At 41.9% G+C, this 20,353-nt stretch overlaps 1 protein-coding gene across 4 annotated transcripts in view; it reads left to right on the top strand.

Moving 5' to 3' along the window:
- The window catches only part of LOC122933350 (periphilin-1-like), an 86,518-nt gene extending 66,165 nt beyond the window's left edge, over positions 1-20,353 (top strand). For all 4 annotated transcript variants that reach the window (XM_044288299.1, XM_044288301.1, XM_044288300.1 and 1 more), the window contains exons 4-10: positions 7,690-7,748; positions 7,915-8,198; positions 10,152-10,204; positions 11,207-11,530; positions 15,022-15,216; positions 16,301-16,450; positions 17,806-20,353. In XM_044288299.1, the coding sequence (XP_044144234.1) occupies positions 7,690-7,748; positions 7,915-8,198; positions 10,152-10,204; positions 11,207-11,530; positions 15,022-15,216; positions 16,301-16,450; positions 17,806-17,982 (1,242 nt within the window). In that variant the 3' untranslated portion in view covers positions 17,983-20,353. The remainder of the gene's footprint in view (positions 1-7,689; positions 7,749-7,914; positions 8,199-10,151; positions 10,205-11,206; positions 11,531-15,021; positions 15,217-16,300; positions 16,451-17,805) is intronic.

Consider the following 20,353-nt stretch of genomic DNA (forward strand, 5'->3'; position numbering starts at 1 on the left):
TACTCCTGGGAACCCTGGAACAATAACCAATGTCGCCATACTTTATGAAATTTGGCATGCGTACCCCTCATAGATGCAGTTAGGTCCCCCATTCTCATGACCTCCTGAATTTTACTGAACTAGACTGCCAGTCTGGGAGTCAACGTTTGTTTCCACATGCAAGGGATACAAGCCCTCGCACTACTGACTAGATGGCACACCACTGACTTCCTATATGTGGGTAGAGGAATATCACGGTGATGGAGCAGAAAGAAAGCAGGCGTCTTTAGGGAGAGCGTGAGAAGTAAATTTGGATGTAATACGCCATACTTCAGTCCAATATCCTGCTAACACGGAGCACTCACAGAAGATACCGTATTTTTCGCTTTATAAGACGCACCTGATTATAAGACACACCTAGGTTTTTGAGGAGGAAAATAAGGGAAAAAAATATTTTAAACAAAAAGGTGTGCTTTTGGTGGGTTTTGAACTAATGGTGGGTGATCTGTGGATGACTCATTGTTATGGGGGCATCTCTGGATGATGCATTGTCATGGGGGATATGTGGATGACACGGTTATGAGGGATCTGTGGATGACTCTGATATGGGGGTTGCTGTGGTTGTAATTTGTAGCTGTAAGTACTTGTGGCAATAACATAGCAGAAGTGTCTTTCCTGAGGAATGACAAAGTGTTTCATCAGCTCCCCTCTTCTCCTGATACCGCATGTAGCGCCAGCTTCTTCAGAGACCAGGACAAGATGTTTAGAGTCACAACAGCAAAATAAGCCAAAATGGATCAAGCTTAACACTTTGTCTCTTTGTGGTACTCTAAAAGGGGTTAGTACATTGGTTAACCCTATTGTTGCCATTAGAGTAGTACAGGTGGGGCTCCTGCACAGGGTCTTAGCTAAGGGGCACTAACAGGGCATGTACCTTCGGTGCTGGTGGATGCAGTCTGGGGGCAGTATCAGAAAGACTAAATTATTTTATAATATATAGCAGGGTCACATACTATATTCACTGCAGACATTGGCCGTAGTAGTCTGTAGTAGTACTATCAAAGCAGCAGGCAGGCTGGTAGCGTAACCTCACTCATTCACGCTCCTGCTCCGCCAGCTTCAATAACCGCCTCCGGACCGCCTAACGCAGGATCGCGGTCCGGAGGCGGCAATCTGAGGCACAGTCTAGCATATATGCGTCATCTCGTGAGACGTGAGATGACGCGCTCAGCCAGCCCGCGCGTGCGCATCGCGGGCCGGCAAAAGTTAGAGGGGGGTCACGTCATCAGCTTGCCAGCCAATGATCGTCGCGGGCAAGCTGATGATTTAAAAAAAAAATAATCCGAAGCCAGTTAACACATTATATTTATAAATAAAATGTGTTAAATGGCTGCTGTGCTCCTCTGCTGGTCCTTTTCGTCGTTTGGTCTCAGCAGAGGAGCACAGTTCACAGTGAGTACACAAGACACAACACTTAGCCCCCAGATCACCCCCCCCCCATCACCCCAATTAACCCCTTGATCGCCCCTGTCAATCATCTAGTGAAGGGGAAAAAAGTGTAAACTGTCACTTTTTTTTTCACTGGTATTGACTGTTAGGTTTTAGGATAGTTTAGGCCCCTTGGTTAGGTAGTTGCCCATCAGCGGATTTTTTGAGCTGTTCTTGACTGCAGAGCTCTTGGACATAGTCGTGGCAGAAACAAAACGGTATGCCACTCAATTTATATCCGCCAACCCGGGAAGCTTTTATGCCCAGCCTTTCCGGTGGAAACCCGTCCAAGTTTCCGAATTAAATTTTTTTCTGGGCCTTCTCCTGAACATGGGTCTAACCAAAAAGCATGAATATTGGTCCACGAACCCAATTCATCACATGCCCATGTTCTCTGCTGCCATGTCCAGTGCACGATTTGAGGCCATCCTGCGTTTCCTGCACTTTAGTGACAATAGCACCTCTCGTCCCAGAGGCCACCCAGCTTTTGACCGGCTCCACAAAATTCGGCCCCTCATAGACCACTTCAACCAGAAATTTGCAGATTTGTATACCCCTGAGCAAAACATTTACGTAGACGAGTCCCTTATACATTTTACCGGGCGCCTTGGCTTCAAACAATACATCCCAAGCAAGCGCGCCCGCGCCAAGTTGTATAAGCTCTGTGAAAGGGCCACAGGCTATACCCACAAATTTCGGATCTATGAGGGTAAAGATCAGACCCTGGAGCCGGTCGGTTGCCCTGACTACCTGGGGAGCAGTGGGAAGACAGTCTGGGACTTGGTGTCACCCTTATTTGGCAAGGGGTACCATCTTTATGTGGACAATTTCTACACAAGTGTGCCCCTCTTCAGGCATTTGTTCCTAGAACAGATTGGCTGCTGTGGCACTGCGCGAACTAGTCGCACGGGCTTCCCCCAACGGCTTGCAAGGGGGGGAGAGGGCTGCCTTGTGTAATGAAGAACTGCTCGTGGTGAAATGGAGAGACAAGCGTGACGTTTACATGCTCTCCTCCATTTACGCAGACACGACAATACAAATTGAACGAGCAACCAGTGTCATTGAAAAGCCCCTCTGTGTCCACGACTATAATTTGCTCATGGGAGAGGTGGACTTCAATCACCAGATGTTGGCTTCGTATTTAGTTTCCCGATGCACCAGGCGCTGGTATAAGGAGGTGTCTGTATATTCACCTTTCACCTGGGACAAAGTGCATAATGTACTTCGCCACATCTTTGGGCGATTTGTGCTTTGCACATTGTCCCATGGGGAAGGAGAGGTTTGTCCTATAAAGGTAAAAGGTAAAAAAAAAAAAAGTTAACGTTATGTTCAAAAAGTTTAATAAAGTTTATATGTTCTGTTCAAAAGTTATTATAAAGTTAATAAATTTATTGCGTTGCGGCCTGGTTTTTTCTTGTTTTGTTCTTTTTTACCTTCCAGGTGGACCAACCGATCGACTAGCTGCAGCACTGATGTGCATTCTGACAGAAGCATTGCGCTGCTGTCAGGTTGCACAAAAGTCTGTGTATGCGGCGCTGCAAGACGAGATTTCTCCTTTGCAGTAAAAGATACGTTTGCCGAGGCATATGAGCTGAGGAGGCGGCGGTGTTCATATGCTTTGGCAAACACTTTGTATATATAAAAAATAAATAAAATCCTGGCATACGAGCTAAGTGGTTATGGATGTTGGGCGGAGCTCCTATGTCCTGGCAGACTCCTTTCCCCTCTTTTTTTTTTTTTTTTTTTTTTTTTTTTTTTTGGGCAGAGATTTTTTTCATCCACGTTGATCGCTGCGAATGAAGAAATCTGTGCCGTTCAATTTTTAGAATTTGAATTTTCAATATTTTGTTCAAAAAAATATCTCATTACCCGTATGCTCAATATAAGGAGAATAGCAGAAACTCCTAATGCTGGCCATACATGTAATGATTGCGGAGACCCTCAAATGCCAGGGCAGTACAAACACCCCACAAATGACCCCACTTTGGAAAGAAGACACCCCAAGGTATTCGCTGAGGGGCATATTGAGTCCATGAAAGATTGAAATTTTTGTCTCAAGTTAGCGGAAAGGGAGACTTTGTGAGGAAAAAAATAATAATCAATTTCCACTAACTTGTCCTAACTTGAATTCGGCATGCCCCTCATTGAATACCTTGGGGTGTCTTCTTTCCAAAATGGGGTCACGCGGGGTATTTATACTGCCCTGGCTTTTTAGGGGCCCTAAAGCGTGAGAAGAAGTCTGGGATCCAAATGTCTAAAAATGCCCTCCTAAAAGGAATTTGTGCACCTTTGCGCATCTAGGATACAAAAAAGTGTCACATATGTGGTATCGCCGTACTCAGGAGAAGTTGGGGAATGTGTTTTGGGGTGTCATTTTGCATATACCCATGCTGGGTGAGATAAATATCTTGGTCAAATGCCAACTTTGTATAAAAAAAATGGGAAAAGTTGTCTTTTGCCAAGATATTTCTCTCACCCAGCATGGGTATATGTAAAAAAAAACACCCCAAAACACATTGCCCTACTTCTTCTGAGTACGGCGATACCAGAGGTGACACTTTTTTGCAGCTTAGGTGGGCAAAGGGGCCCACATTCCAAAGAGCACCTTTTGGATTTCACAGGCCATTTTTTACACATTTTGATTTCAAACTACTTTGCACGCATTTGGGCCCCTAAAATGCCAGGGCAGTATAACTACCCCACAAGTGACCCCATTTTGGAAAGAAGACACCCCAAGGTATTTCATGTTGGGCATAGTGAGTTCATGGAAGTTTTTATTTTTTGTCACAAGTTAGTGGAATATGAGACTTTGTAAGGAAAAAAAAACCCATCATTTTCCGCTAACTTGTGACAAAAAATAAAAAGTTCTATGAACTCACTATGTCCATCAGCGAATACCTTAGGGTGTCTACTTTCCGAAATGGGGACATTTGTAGGGTTTTTCTACTGTCTGGGCATTGTAGATCTTCAGGAAACATGACAGGTGCTCAGAAAGTCAGAGCTGCTTCAAAAAGCGGAAATTCAAATTTTTGTGCCGTAGTTTGTAAACGCTATAACTTTTACCCAAATCATTTTTATATTTTTTTTACCCAAACATTTTATTTTTATTTTTTTTTATCAAAGACGTGTAGAACCATAAATTTAGCGAAAAATTTATATATGGATGTCGTTTTTGTTTTGTTTTTTGCAAAAATTTCGTTAAATTTCAATTTTAATAACAAAAAAAGTAAAAATGTCAGCAGCAATGAAATACCACCAAATGAAAGCTCTATTAGTGAGAAGAAAAGGAGGTAAAATTCATTTGGGTGGTAAGTTGCATGACTGAGCAATAAACGGGGAAAGTAGTGTAGTGCAGAATTGTAGAAAGTGGTCTGGTCATTAAGGGTGTTTAAGCTAGGGGGGCTGAGGTGGTTAAGGAAGTGGGAGGAATGTGAATGAATGAGTGATGTTACACTGCCGGTCTGCCCGCCGCTTTTTTAGTGAGTACTACTACACACAATTACGCTAGTTAAACAAACCAGAGCCACTGATTAATGATTAGACTTTACATATTGAGACTGCTGTGAGCGTGCACGGTGTAATGGGTACAGTCACTGCATCAGGCCCCACTGCGTGTGCAACAGCAGTTGCGGCCTCTAGCCCCTTCTCCCACCCGCTTACTGTAACTGATACATCACAGGCTGTGCAGCATAGTGGCCGGCGATGTATCAGTGTCAGCAATGTAAAAATTGCACTATTCACTTTATAAGACGCACTAACACCCCCCACACACACACTCTCACACTTTTTGGGGGGGGGAGAAAAATGCGTCTTATAAAGCGGAAAACCTGGTATGTAAAATTGTTCCACGAGCATCTCTGCATCGCGAATGCAGCAGGGAGACTGCAGGGAAAAGAGAATGTAGTTTGTACGGTACCCTATACTACCTGGAGAGGACCTTAAACCCCACCTCCTGAATTTTACTGGCAATGGAAGTCTTGTGAGGTACTGTAAAGAAGTTCCTTCTGTTCAGTTGTAAAGGTAATTCCCAAGTCTTTTTCCCAGTTGAGTAAGTGGGGAGATGAGTAGACCATAAATTTGAGAGAAGGGCCTTTCTTATCACCCTGTTATATTACAGATACGTTCAAAGGCAGTCCTATCCTTTGTGCATGTTGAGGCTTGGGGAGGCGATGTAAGGAAATGTCACAATTGCTGAGATTGCCAATTCGACATGGTCAGTAGTTACGAAGTGTTGTTGAGAGACTGTAGAGAGAGCTAACCTATCGGCCGCCCTAGTTTGAATGGTCTTTGGTCCACTCCCTGGGGAAACATAGGGTTGCCCAGAATAGGAATCATTGGAGAAGGGGATGGGGAGACATCCGGTAACGCAAAAACAGAAGATGCCAGACAAAATGTTGAGCTTATGGTGGGGTGGGTACATACTGCTAGTTGTATAGGAGTCCCCAGCCAGGGGGTCACAGCCAACGGAGTAGGCATAAAGGATTGTTCTACCGTGATCCACTGTTTGTGTGAATGATGTCGGCACCAATCCACCACCCTCCAGTAAATGTGTGGAACGAATACATAAAATAAAGTCTGGTAAGTCAAGTCCTCCACTGTGTTTGGCTATTCTTGGGATCCCCCCTCCGCCCCACATAAATCGTGTGAGGGTGGACAGTAAAGTATGGAAGAATAGCTGGGGGATATGAATGGATATAGCTTGTAAAAAGACTGCAGCACTTCCAATTGGTGAAAAAATGTCAACCCTTTATTCACCCATGCAACGTTTCTGTCCGTTTGCTGGGACCGTTCTCAAGCAACATTATATATCATTAAATAAAACAATCAGAATAGCATATCATCACATATAAAAAACTAATCATGTACATACATTTCAAGTTCCACAAAGTATATAATGTCATAATCTGTGTCCATCTGGCTGAGGTGTATGGTTTCTAATATGGGGATGTTTCTCTCTTTCACCTATGAGCATCTGCAATTGTCAGCCAATGCTTTTATAAATCGCCAGAATATACTTCATATGCACATGTGCTGCAGTTTACGTCCACATAGGGGTATTGTTTTGTATTTTCTTCTGTTTGCAGCTATGTACTTTTTCAATATATTCGTTTTTTGTTTTTTTTTTCACTTCCCAGTCTTAAAACGAATGTAAAACAAGTATGGGGTTAAAACAGCCACTAAAACCCCTAAGTAAATTTTTGAATGGTTGTTTCCAAAATATGGTCAGTTGGTTTTCCACTGTACACAAACGAGGCATGCAATGAAAACCATACTATCCATATCTTCCCTCCAAAAGCCAAATGGTGCTCTCTCACATCTGAACCCTAATCAGAAATTACTTTTTATTTTTTTTCTCGTTTACTCCTAGACATTGGGGCTAAAGCATTGTATTATTGGAAAACAATTCTAGATGATTTCAGTGAGGTAGTGTAATATCCAAAATGGGGTCATTTGTAGGCTGTTAAGTTTTGTCACCTGAAAATCATGCTAATTCATGTTTCACTCAGAGGCCACATACAGGATATTTCTAATAACGGCAGAATCTGATTCATAAATATTTTAAAAAAATCAATTTTATCTCCTGCTGTGTCCTAAAAAAAAAATATAAAGCACTGAAATTGAAAATTTTCAAACAACATTTCAAAATTTCAGCTCTTTGATTTGGTTCCCGTGAAACACCTAAAGGGTTATCAAATTTACCAAATTAGTCCCCCCCAAAAAATAGGTTTTGGAAATGTTCTGCCTTACAAAGTTTTGCTACACTGAGTCCATACATTTTAATGCTGTATGGAAACAGCATTGCAAACTTTTTTTTTTTTTTTTTTTTTAAAGGATCGTCTTTGGATCTATGATATACAGATGAAAAATACTGTGAAAGTGGTCTTAGGGTCAATTCTCAGATCGTATAATTTTTCCGAAAGTAATTCCACATGAAAATTCTCAAAAACTGAAATAAAAGAAATTTGGGTTACATGCAGATGTTGAAGATTGAGCACAGATATCTGCAACATTTTAGTAACAGAAGGGGCATTCTATGAATTTGAAAATCATTTGTACACTGAGTGAATGTGGTCTGTACTATATTTTGTTGTGGAATATACACTTGGTGTCTCATTTCACCCTAGCGTTCCCTGTTATATGCTGGTGTTTTCTATGTGCAGGAGGTTACTCATCCAGTAGAGATTGGAGTAGTTCTAATTCTTATTTATTTTTCTTGTAAAGATTCCTCCACCTAGAAGCCATCGCTCCAGGCCATACAGAGGAGGCTACCATGATCACAGGTAGGGAGAGGGTCATCTTCAACTGATGTGTAGTTCCAGACAAAAATGAACCCCCAAACCATGTAGTAGGAGCACCATTTATGGCAGTCACTATATGAAGGCTTGTAAAAAATAAAAAAAAAAGTATTTTATAGTTAGTCAACTGTTAATATTCCTTTATTTTTAGGGAACACGACAACTATGGGTCATATCATGACAATTCTTCATTTAATGAATATCGAGAGCATAGAGAACCTGTATACAACAGAGGGGGCCGTCATGATGGTAGCTATCGAAAAGACACATATTATCGTGGTGGCTACCAACGAGGACGTGGAGAACCTTCTTCTCGATATCGGGGCAATGTCCCAGAGACTCCACATAAGAAATATTCCCATAAGCCCGTAAAAGCCCATAAGAATGAAAATGAAATTCGAGGGAATACCAGTACACCACAACCTGCACAAAAAGGTGAGCTGAAATATTAAAATTGCTATGCCAAATTTGGAAACCTATCAGATATCAATAGGATAATGGTGTAAGTTTCTGATCGAAGGCTGGGACTCTCTCCAATCATGAGAATGCAGTCCTATTTCCCCCATATGAATGGAGCAGCAAGGCATGCATGTTTGCTTCCACTCCATTCATTTTCTAGAACTGACAAACGCTGTTTGAAAAATGCTTTTTTAGATTAAACAGATTAGGACATCAAGAATAGGAAAAAAGAATGGAATGCACTAGTTTAGTTTAAAAAAAAAAAAATATATATATATATATATATACACACACACAAACACACACACACACAGTATATATATATGTGTGTGTGTGTATATATATATATATATATATATATATATATATATATATATATATATATATAGAAACACTCCCAAAATAGAGAAGTAACTGTGTCAGTTGAAGAGACTGAACACTGCTCATCTGACAGGATCACACAGCACTATAATGATTTATAAGGCTGTGTGTCCCTGTTAGACCTGTATCTACTGAATTACACTGACAGCATTATGTTTTGTGTAATTCTGTAGTTACTAAGACACACAGCATTATAAATCCGTTATAATGCTGTGCGATCCTGTCAGAGGAGCAGATGTCAGAATGAGAACTCGCACTGCCAACACAGTAAGTTTCTGGTGCTGAACTCGCTTGTGTGTGCCTGGCCAGTTTTAGCTATGGGCCTATCTAATATTTAATCTCTGAGCTAACCTATATGTGGTTAATGATATTTTTCACAGGACACATTAGTTACATAAAAAAAAATAAAAAAATGATTGAAGAAAAAAACTCTGAAAATGTTGAAAAAAATGTATATTAAACAAAGTGAATTAACACATTCTGCTACCATCAGGGCAGAAGGAGGTTAAATCAGACAGCAGGATCACAGTTCACTTTACAGCCAGCAGGGATCCCTTTCACACTAAGGATCTTAGCCACGTGTTCCCCTTACTGGATTTTTTTCAGAGGATCTTTGTCCGGTGACCACTTTGGTTGGTCTCCGGGATCTTCATTGTGACCGCAGCTGTCTAATGATAAGCGTTCATAGTGATCTGCAGCGCCACAGAACGCTGACAGATTGTAATGTAACCTGCTGCCTTTATACAGTGGGTTAGAGCCTACTGCCTCGACATATAAAATTGTGCAGCAGTAGACAAGTGGTAAAATTAAAGTGCTCAAAAATCAATACATATTTGTTGCAGTTGCTTTAATTAAAGCATTTAAGATACACTCTGGTGCTCCAAATCAAGGTACCCTCAAGGGGATAATAGCCACACGTGGCAGAGAGACTAGACGCTGACACAAGCTGATCAAAGACTATCTTTTTTTTTTTTTTTTTTTTTTTTCTTACAAACTTTGGTATGTGAATTTAATGTAAACATCTGTGCATCGGCGCCATCTTGTACTGGAGTCGTATGAACATTAATGCTGCTTATGTCATATGACACTTCAAGGATAGGGAGAAGTCAGGATGAGCTCAGCACACAGCTGCGTGCTGCCCCCCCCCGCCCTCTTCTTACTGCTGAGATACAGACAGCTCGGAGCAAAGGGGGAAGGGGAAGGCACTGCTTAGATAAGGAAGAAGCAGCTTAAAGTAACTACATAAGAAAAGCAATCTAGTTACATAAAAAAATAGACAGATATTCATATCTCTATCAAATTGTTCAATTTTATTTTTATTTTTTGGGCTTTAATTGCTAAACCTTTCCCGCAATTTTATTCTGCAGTAATTTTTTAATAACAGATTTTAACTACCTGATCTTCTATGCTAGTTTATAAGTATATTTATATAGTCTTGTGGGCTTTTTTTTAATTACGCCATAAACTTGTGATTTTAGAATTACTCCTGTAATCTAAGCAATCTAAAGAGCTTTGTAAAACCAGCCATTCATCTGTTTTCTGTTGTAGTGATCCATAATCCCGGTCGTACTGTTGTAACATTAACACCAGGCATAAGTGAGGTAAGGCATCTTACAAGCCAACTCTTCATCGTGTATGACATTGCAACAACTTTCCCACATGCACACGACCATATCCAATTTGTGGATCCACAAAATATGAATTAGCGGCCATGTGCATGCCTCATTTTTCTACTAGAACCCGCTATTCTTTTCCGCACAACAAACAAGAATAGGACGTGTTCTATAATTTTTCATACGTTTATAGTTGGTGTCTAAGTTAGGTAGACCCACTCATAAATTTCTCAGTATTCTCAAAATGTATATAGTCTGTACCGAGTATGCCTTGTTATATAGCACTAGAAGATTGCCACTGCCGCTTGATCGAAACAGGCGCACAGCCACTGCTCCTGGCACCTGAACATCCTTTTTTTTCCCCTGAAGAGCCAAGTTCCTACCTGGCGAAACGCGTCAGATGATGACACAGAATATCTCTAACTGGGAGGTAAGTGTATAGGGACACACAGTATAGGCCCGAGGTTCCTGAGGCTGGGGGTCATCCTTCTAAGGATGAGTGCCCCGACTACAGCCATTGAGGCACTTCCACTGACTAGACTAGGTCGAGTAGGGTTAGTAAATAGGGAGAGTTACTGGTCTGATCAGGCCCATCCCTAATATACACAATACGCCCCCCTACAGGAACGTTAGCAGGCCTCTTCCTATCTATCTAGACCCTATCCTCCTTCCCTAAATAGCGCAGGAGTTCACTTTACTCCACAGTCTCATCTCTTATTTTATTTATATAAATAAAAGTTAAATCTTAACCTAAATTAAACAAGGCATACTCGGTACAGACTATATACATGTTCTATAATTTGCGGAAAGGCCACACAGATGCGGGCAGCACATGGATGACATCCCCAATTTTTGCAGACTCAGAATTGAATGGGCCAAACTACCAAAACTATAGTTGTGCGCACGAGGCCATAAAAAACCTGGAGAAGAAACCTATGGTTGTGTCCATGAGGCCTTCTTTATATATACCTGTATATATTCTAATCACAGGATGAAAGTGAAGCAACGCCCTCCAAAGAGAAAAGCCCTGAAGAAGAAAAATACCGTCAGGTGCATGAATGCACATATGTGTATTCAAATGTATCACAGAATGAAAGTGAGACAAGCTCCTCCAAAAAGAAAAACCCTGAAGATGATCCCAGTCCCCCACAAGACTGTGAGAAGCTTTCACGGGAGACTGCAAAGCTAGCTAACAAAGATGTAAAGGTAGACACTGTGATAAAAGAAGAAATCACAAGCCCGCTTTCTGATCAGAGAAATGAAATGCTACCTGCATGTAACATAAAGACAGAGATCACAGAATCCAAGATAGAGGTATGTTAGGGTGTCTGCCTATTTAATCTGGCATTCTTTAAAGGGAACCTGTCGCCATGTTTTTACATATTAAACTAAAGGTACCTTAAATCTTGCCTACCATGAGAGTTTCCAGCGATCCATCCATAACCTTCTCTGGACCTCCCTATACTAATATATTGCCCCCTAAAGATTTCCCACTGTTATGCTCATTAGCATAATTCATTCCTTACCCTCACACCATCAGCGCCTATTTCCCTCCCCCTAGACTTTGATTGACAGCCAATATTCGCTTGAATATCTTGCATCTTGGCTTGAAATAGCATCTGAAATCGCGCGCATGCGCAATTGCCCTTTCTTTCTTGGAGCAATCGGATAGCTCAGTGTATGTCCTCTCCCCCTCACGCCACAATGTGCTGAAATGTTCCCAACTATCCGTCCCCCCCAGCGATCGATAGCGACGCAACCTCGTTTTCAATTATAAGAATAATGCGTGAGATTACATTGATATGGGGCGTTTCTGAGGCAGGGCTGAGGAGCTTGACTCCGGGAAGATATGACTCTTCTCGGCTGAGAGATGTCAGATATGACTTTTATGCACATTTGCATAGATGGTGGGAAGTAAAGAAACGATTGTTAGTTAAATCGGCAGCAGATTTAATTCTAATTGTGATTTTATATGACTGGGGAAACACAATAAAGATTTGGAAAGGATAAGTTTAATGGCTAAATTGAACATGACAGGTTCCCTTTAAGCATTTTAGTAACCAATGATTGTATGTGTTTGTCATTGGTCATTACGGAATGTATGGAGCAGGCTCACAAGTACACAAGCCTGCTCCATACATGGCAGGTGCTGGCTGTGACTGGGGTCAGAGTTATCTCCAGTCCTGGCTTTTTAACCCCTTAGATGCCATGGTCAATAGAGACTATAGCATCTCAGCATTCAGACACTGGGGGTATGCTCCCTCTGCCTTTCAGTCAACACTCCCTTCACATAATTGCAGAGTGCTGATTGGTTCCTATGGTAGTCAGGGTAGTTCTGAAGGCTCCCAGACGTGCCATGTTACACAGCATCTGTAGCAGGGTGCAATACAAGTCTTGCTGTTAATAGTACAAGCAAACTAAGTAAAAATCAGTGGAATAAAGTTTTAAAAAATAAAAAAACCTTTTCCCATTTCTCATGTAAAAAATAAAATAAAAAAATATGGGTATTAATGATACAACATATTAAAATATTGCATTTAATATGCATGATGAATGCTATAAGGAAAAAAAACTGCCAGAATTGCATAACTTTATAAAGTACTTCACCAATCAGCTCCTAGAAGAGACCTTGAGTGCTGCAGCCTCTTCCTTGGCCAGTGACATCATTGTGTATGGGTCATGTGGCCTAGTTGCACTAAGCCCCATCCAAGTAAATCGGGCTAAGCTGCAATACCAAGCACTGCCACTATACGATGTACGGCGCTGTCATTGGGAAGCTGCTGGGAGTCTGCATCGCTCATCAGAGCTCTGGGGAACACAGCAGCTCCTTGAAAAGGCAGATCAGCAGGGATGCCAGGACTGGGACTTTTCTAGGATAACTCCTTGAATCCACGCCAGTTACTATGTAGCCACCTTCATACAGCATTGCTAGTGACAGTGCATTTATTTTCCATAGTTTACCTATAGAATTTTGAGTTAACTATGAATGGAATTAAAAACTCATTGGAAGAAGGTAAGCATTGATCCAGCTCAGTAGTGAAATCCCACTTTTATTGTAAATCTATTAAATATGTACAGAACAGAAGTGTAGAGGTCACTCCATTGCACTTCAGGTTCAGCATGTCCCTTTAGTATGACGTGCCATGACTAAGGGGTTGTGTTATCAGTAAACGTTCTGTACACTTTAGACCTCTTTCACACAGGGGAGATTTCCGTGCGGGTGCAATTTTTTCTTATAACCTAGTGATAAGGGAAAAAATAATAGCATTCTTAAAACAGAATGCTTACTAAAATAGGGGTTAAAAATAGGCTCTGGAGGGGTTAAAAATAATTTAACTCACCTTAATCTACTTGTTCGCGCAGCTCTGCTTCTCTTCTGTTGTCTTTCTTCAGGACCTGTGGTGACGTCACTGCGCTCTTCACATGGTCCAGTCACCACAGGTCCTTTACCTAGGTCCTGAAGAAAGAAGACAGAAGAGATGCCGTCTGCGCGCACAAGTGAATTAAGGTGAGTTACGTTTTTTTAAAATATTTTTTTTAACCCCTCCAGCCCTAATTTACTATGCATTCTGTTTTAACAATGCTATTATTTTCCCTTTTATAACCATGTTATAAGGGAAAATAATTACATCTACACAACCTTGAACCCAAACCTGAACTTCTGTGAAGAAGTTCGGGTCTGGGTACCACATTCATTTTTTTTTAATCCTGCGCGTGCAAAACACATTGCAGATGCCGCAATGCACCCGGGACGCATTCGGTGCCAAAACGTCATGCCCACCTGAAAGAGGCCTTACATTTTTTATGGCTTTGCCATAAAAGTTGGATTTTATTTGCAAGTTGGTAGCTGGATAGATGCTTGCTGCCTTCCTGTATACTACATTGAAATGTAGGTAAATTATGGTCACGGTGTCCTGGACTTCTTTTAATAATGAAGTCAGAAAATGGCGATTCAGTCATTTTATGTTTGGTTGCATGGTTATGTTTCTGGGTTGTTGCAGATGCAGAAGTACCTTATTATGATCCCTCATTCTCTTAGCCAGAATGGGAGCAGCTAAGGCTACTTTCACACTTGCGCTTGATCGGATCCGTTCTGAACGGATCCGATCATATTAATGCAGACGGAGGCTCCGTTCAGTACGGATCCGTCTGCATTAATAACTTAGAAAAATTTCTAAGTGCGAAAGTAGCCTGAGCGGATCCGTTCAGACTTTCAATGTAAAGTCAATGGGGGACGGATCCGCTTGAAGATTGAGCCATATGGTGTCATCTTCAAGCGGATCCGTTCCCATTGACTTACATTGTAAGTCTGGACGGATCCGCACGGCCATGCGGACACCCGAACGCTGCAAGCAGCGTTCAGCTGTCCGCCTGGCCGTGCGGAGGCTGAACGCCGCCAGACTGATGCAGTCTGAGTGGATCCGCATCCATTCAGACTGCATCAGGGCTGGACGGAAGCGTTCGGGTCCGCTCGTGAGCCCCTTCAAACGGAGCTCACGAGCGGACAGCAGAACGCTAGTGTGAAAGTAGCCTAAAAGAGTGTCTCTGGAGAACCCGTCTCATCCCTGCATTTCACATTAGCCTATTGAATGGTAATGTGCAATGAAAAACTTGCTGTAACAGATTACCGTGGATAGCTGGGGGTTCCAGCAGTGGAAGGAGTTTATGGGCAGGGATTTTCCATAGCATTTTTTAAGATCAGTTTTTCCACCAGTTTACTATAGTCTTTATCAACCAATCATATATTTGTTTTTGTTAGATTTTATGATTTGAATTGCAATTCTAGTGATGTTTGATTCTTGTAGGAGACGCCTCAAACTGAGCAAATTGTACAGGCAATAGAACTGCCAACAAGTGTGAATCCTGGAAAAAGGTCTCATTCAGAGGTGGAAGATTTTGGCGTCTGTCTAGAACAAAGGGAAGGAGAATCATTTGTGGTAAAGAGACTATGCGGGAACCAGGATAGAGATGAAGAGAAGACTGATCAGATCCCTCTGCTGGTAATATATCCCTGAATTCACCTTAGTCCATTTAACCCCTTCCTGACGCAGCTATTTTGCATTTTAGTTTTTTCCTCCCTGCCTTCCCAGAGCCATAATTTTTTTTTTTTTTTTTTCCTTTCACTTAACCATGAGGACTTGCTTTTTGCGGGACAAGTTGTCCTTTCTAATGCCAATTGGGGTGGAATTGGAAAAAAAAAACAATTATGTCACAGTGTTATCTGTTTTGTTTTTACTGCGTATCTGGTAAAACTGACTTGTGCTCTTCATGTTCCGGGTCAGTACCTTTACGTCAATGCCACACTTTGTAATTGTAATTTGTTTAGAACAATGGCATGTGCTCCATTATTATACACAGAAATCACCATATTACAGTACATTGCTGCCACCTGCTGGCCTGGGCACCAGTCACCCTTTTAATTTTGGTTAACCATCCCTGTTTTGCAAGCAGCTACAAATGGTTACCTTTATGTTCCAAGTAAGGACTGTGTGTTCTCATTTACATCACTTTATAATGGTCCCAGCTGGTGCTAAATTAAGATGTAATACCTGTAACTTTTTTTTTTTTTTTCTTCATAAAAAAACACTGTGTGAACATATGAACTCCATGCAGGTGTATTTGGTCAGATTCAAACCCAGGACCCCAGCACTGCAAGGCAATAGTGATAACCACTAAGCCACCATATATCAATCTGTAGTATTAAAGGGGTTGACTCCTCATATTTGCCATAAATGTCAGATGAGTTAGGTGCGGGTACCAGAGGTGGTAACCAATCTCCAGATTGCTGCCTTCAAAGTAAATGGAGAGCACTTTCCATGCACGACCACCACCTGTTCATCACCATGGGAGTTCTGAAAATAGCTGAGTGCTATTTCCAGCAGTTCCATCGCAGTGAATGGAGCCGTGGCTGTTATTTCTGGAACTCAGAGTGATGAATGCCAATATGCCATCAATGTCTGAGATGATGCAACCCTTTAATGTTCAATTTTAATTTCTGTGCTAACCTCAGAGGTATTTACTGGCCTCATTATGTAATCTAGAGCTATTAAGGAAAACTTTAATGTGTCCTTTATTATTTTACAGGGCTGCTGGGTGGATATTCCATCCGAGTCTGTGGTGTCTGCTAGCACCACTGAACAAGAGCACACAGGATCTGTGAATTTTAAGCTGCCAGACACTGCACAAGAACTGCGTACAGCTTTTATCTTGGCAAGAAAAGAACAGATTGAAGTGGTAAGATTCTATCCTACAGAATTCGAATAAAACTGTATTCACGGCATCTTGCATTGCTAATCGGGCTGTAGAGGCCCAACAGACTGAAGCCTATCCGTCTACATGTCTTATAAGGGTCCTTATCTCCGGTACATCAGACATCTCAAACTCTGCCAAATACATGTGCCTCGCATAGAAAAACATTTCAGTTGATGGGCCATGTTCATTTCAAATACGATTAAATTATTAATAGAATACAGCACCACATACCTCTTACATCCAGTGATGTCTTCTCTAATGTCAAGGTTCTCTTTCCTCATCTTCTCAGTTCAGACCAGACCACATTCACATTTCAGCCGCGTCTTGTCTCTGCAGAGATTGGCGCACAGACATCCTAGATTTCTCACTTTTCCATCATCCTCCCCTAATACTTTGCCAGCTGTGCTGCCAATGCCCCCAAACATGATACTATAAATATAACGGTGCCATAAAGACTGTCCCCACATAGTAATAGTGCTCCAAGACTGCCCTCAGTAGTAATAGTGCCCTCTACAGTACCTCCAATAGTGATAATGCTCCCCTAGAGTGCCCCCACAGAACCCCCAGTAGTAATTATGCCACCATGGTGCCTCCAGTTCACTAAGGCCCCCCATACAATGCCCCCAGAACTAACAAGGTCCCTCTATAAGGCACTGCTTTAGAGCCTCTATTAGTAATGTGCTCCAAAGTACAGTGCTCCAACCTATATTTCACCCCGGCAGCCCCCCTGACTTGAGCATTGGAGCAGTTTATGCTCCGATGCTCTCCTTTGCCCTGCACTAAATTACGCAGGGCAAAGGCATTTTCAAGAGTTCCGGTGACGTACCGGGCTCTCCATGAGGCTGCCAGGAAGCCCGGTGACGTCAATGGCACTGATGGGCAGGCTTTAGCGCTGCCCTAGCCAGTAAAACTGCTAGGGCAGCGCTAAAGCACACCCATCTGAGCCGGTGACGTCACCGAACACACTGCTGGGCGAAAGCTTACGCCCAGCAGTGTTCTTTTGTAAACAAAAGAGCCCGTGCCCTGCGCAAGCCCTACCCAGATTATAAGCCCTAACCATTTTTTTCAGCAAAAAAAAAAAAAAAAAAAAGACTGTCTTATTTTTGGAGAAACACTGTAGATGCACGCGGTCATAATGGGAGTTGTAGTTTTGCAACAGCTGGGGAGACACTTTTTATCCTGTGTATAAAAAGCTCATTGGAGAGATCTCTGTACAGTTTGTTATACATGTTTGGTGCAGTAGTACAAGTGCATAGTGTATATGGGCACTGACTTGGTCAGCCATGTGGGCGTAAGCTTTTTGCTGTCTCCTCAATCCTATTTCACTTTCCTTCCAGGCCTTTGCTCAAGACTGCAAAACATTTTCCTTTGTTGCCAGCACTTTACTGAAAAAAGACCCCTCTATGGAGACTGCTGTGATAAGTGCTCTGCGCTCCAGCCTGCAGGAGATGGCTGGACTCTGTGTGCAAGAACTGAATAACTTTATAGACCAATATGACTCGTCTGTCGGCTGATGTCTTAGGGTTAATAATCTTGTCCATTTCTTCTCAATATTTCCCAGTCAACAAGAAAGCTTGCAGACTGGGAACTGACTTGTGTGTTTTCTTCTTGTGAAATAAACAGTGTTTTGTTAGATTTTCCAAAGAATTCTGCCCCACAGAATAAGTAGGGTGAAAAATGTAAGAAATAATGGTATGTTGTAAAAGACTGTCTAATCTATCCCATATATAATAATGTTATGCAAGGAAAGAGCTAGAGTCATTCGTATTAAAGGTTTGATGCACATCATTGTGTGTTGTCTGGTGCACGTTCCAGTGACTACTAGATTTATCAATTCTTTTCTAATCTTGCTCATTTGGAAATCTTTTCTTCTTTTGTGTTTTACACTGGTTTTTACATAAGGATGCCCTTAATTCATGGCAGTGTCATACAGTCGTGCATGTGTTGCAGGCTCCAATTTTCTCCTCAATCGGATGTGTGAAGTGGACCACTGACTGTCGTTGCTAAAGGGGTTTTCCGAGATTTTAATACTGATAGGTGGGAGTCCGATGCCCAGGACCCTCGCTGATCAGCTGACAAGGCACCACTGCCTTTTCTTAGCCCCTGGGACATGTTCATCGGTCACATGGCTTAGGCACAGCTCAGGTCCGAGTGTGATACCAAGCACAGCTGCTACACAGTGCAGTGCCGCAGCACTCACAAGAACACTTCTGCCTTCTCAAGCAGCTGATCGGCGGGGATCCTGGGTGTCGGACCCCCACTGATCAGATACTGATGCCTTATCTTGAGGATAGGTCCTTAGTATTAAAACTTCGGAAAACTCTTAAGTCTGCCAATTAATGGAATCCATATTGAGACTCTACTCTGCTGCAGTAGAAAGGTCATGCAGTGGATTTGACATTCAGCAGGTTTTTTATGGCAGGGATTGTAAAACTCCATTCACTTACATTGTTGCAGGCGTTTAGTGCATATCCCGCACTGCTGCTTGTAGAAGTGACGCACATGACTTCAAAGTTGCAACTTTTTTTTTCTTTGCTCTTTTGCATCTCTGGTCTACATAGTCCCGAGCATAGAAAAGGGTCATGTCATTTAGGCAGTGTTAAAGGGGTTGTGCAGTGCTACGATATTGATGACCTATCCCCAGGGAAGGTCATCAATATCAGATTGGCTTTTTTGAAGGGGTCACGTTAGAATGTAACAAGCAGTTACAATGCACCACAGCTACAAGGTAGACCACATGCAGTTAAAGATTGAGGAGAATGCAGGGGTACCTGGAGTCAGACCCCCGCCTATGATATATCCTGTGGATGGTCATTATCATAACACTGCACAACCTTTTTAATGGCCGTAATGTACAGTATGTTAAAGAAGCTACATGTGGTCATCAACTGGTGACAAAATGATGATGATAAATTATTCAAGCTTCTCTGGCTAAAATGACACAGCTTTTCAGAAAAGTGGGCCAATGTCTTCTTTCTTCGGTGCATTTATGACCTTTTTTTTAGGCCTATTTCACTTAAGTGATAAGGAATGTGTCAAAGTCTGTTAATTATGATGTGGATAATTTTACATGCACGTTGAATTCGTGTTTGTCTGAATCATTTTTTAATGTGAATAAAAAAACAAACAAACTTAAACCGTCAGAAAAGTGGACCGCACATGGCTGATGTCCATATGTTGTCAGTCTTTATTTTCACTGACAACTTACTGGAATGGACCAGTCCTGAGTGAAAAGGCATGAAGGTAGCACACACTGCTATTCTTTGTGAAAGCACAGATAGTCAGGAAAAACTAATGCTCATGTGCATGTTTTACCCATTGAAATGAATGGGTAACTGTTATTCTGGATGCTATTGTCATAATGGATGGTCACTGGATGGAAACATTAACCATGTGAAATTCACCATTGGCCATTTTTAGACACTACGATGCTGTCGAGGTAGAGGCGCTCAGGAGTGTAACACATTTAAGACCAGGTCTAAGGTCTTGAACTAACTGCATAATCCTAGGCATCTATGATGCTCTTAGTTTGACCTGTCCTCAGCCTGGGATTTGTGGAACTGGCCAAAAACATGAGTTTGCATACCTTTTTTTGTTTTTGTAGGTTTTTAGGCTAGGGCTACACAGCAACATTTGTTGTAATGATAGTTAATGCTGCGACAGGGTAGTCGCAAAAAATCCATCCAAGTTGAATTTTTGAGCAACTGTCGCATCAGTACAACACTATTGCTTGTCATCATAAATGTCGCAGTGTAGTTGTACCCTTTTTGTTGTGCGACTCGCATCACAGTGTCACCTTAGCCTTAGTCAAAATGCAGTGTGCCACAGGTTTGGCTTTTTTTTTTTTTTTTTTTTTTTTTCCATAAAGCTTCAAAATTGACTGTA

The sequence above is a fragment of the Bufo gargarizans genome, chromosome 3 (assembly GCF_014858855.1).
Source record: "Bufo gargarizans isolate SCDJY-AF-19 chromosome 3, ASM1485885v1, whole genome shotgun sequence".
Taxonomy (NCBI): domain Eukaryota; kingdom Metazoa; phylum Chordata; class Amphibia; order Anura; family Bufonidae; genus Bufo; species Bufo gargarizans.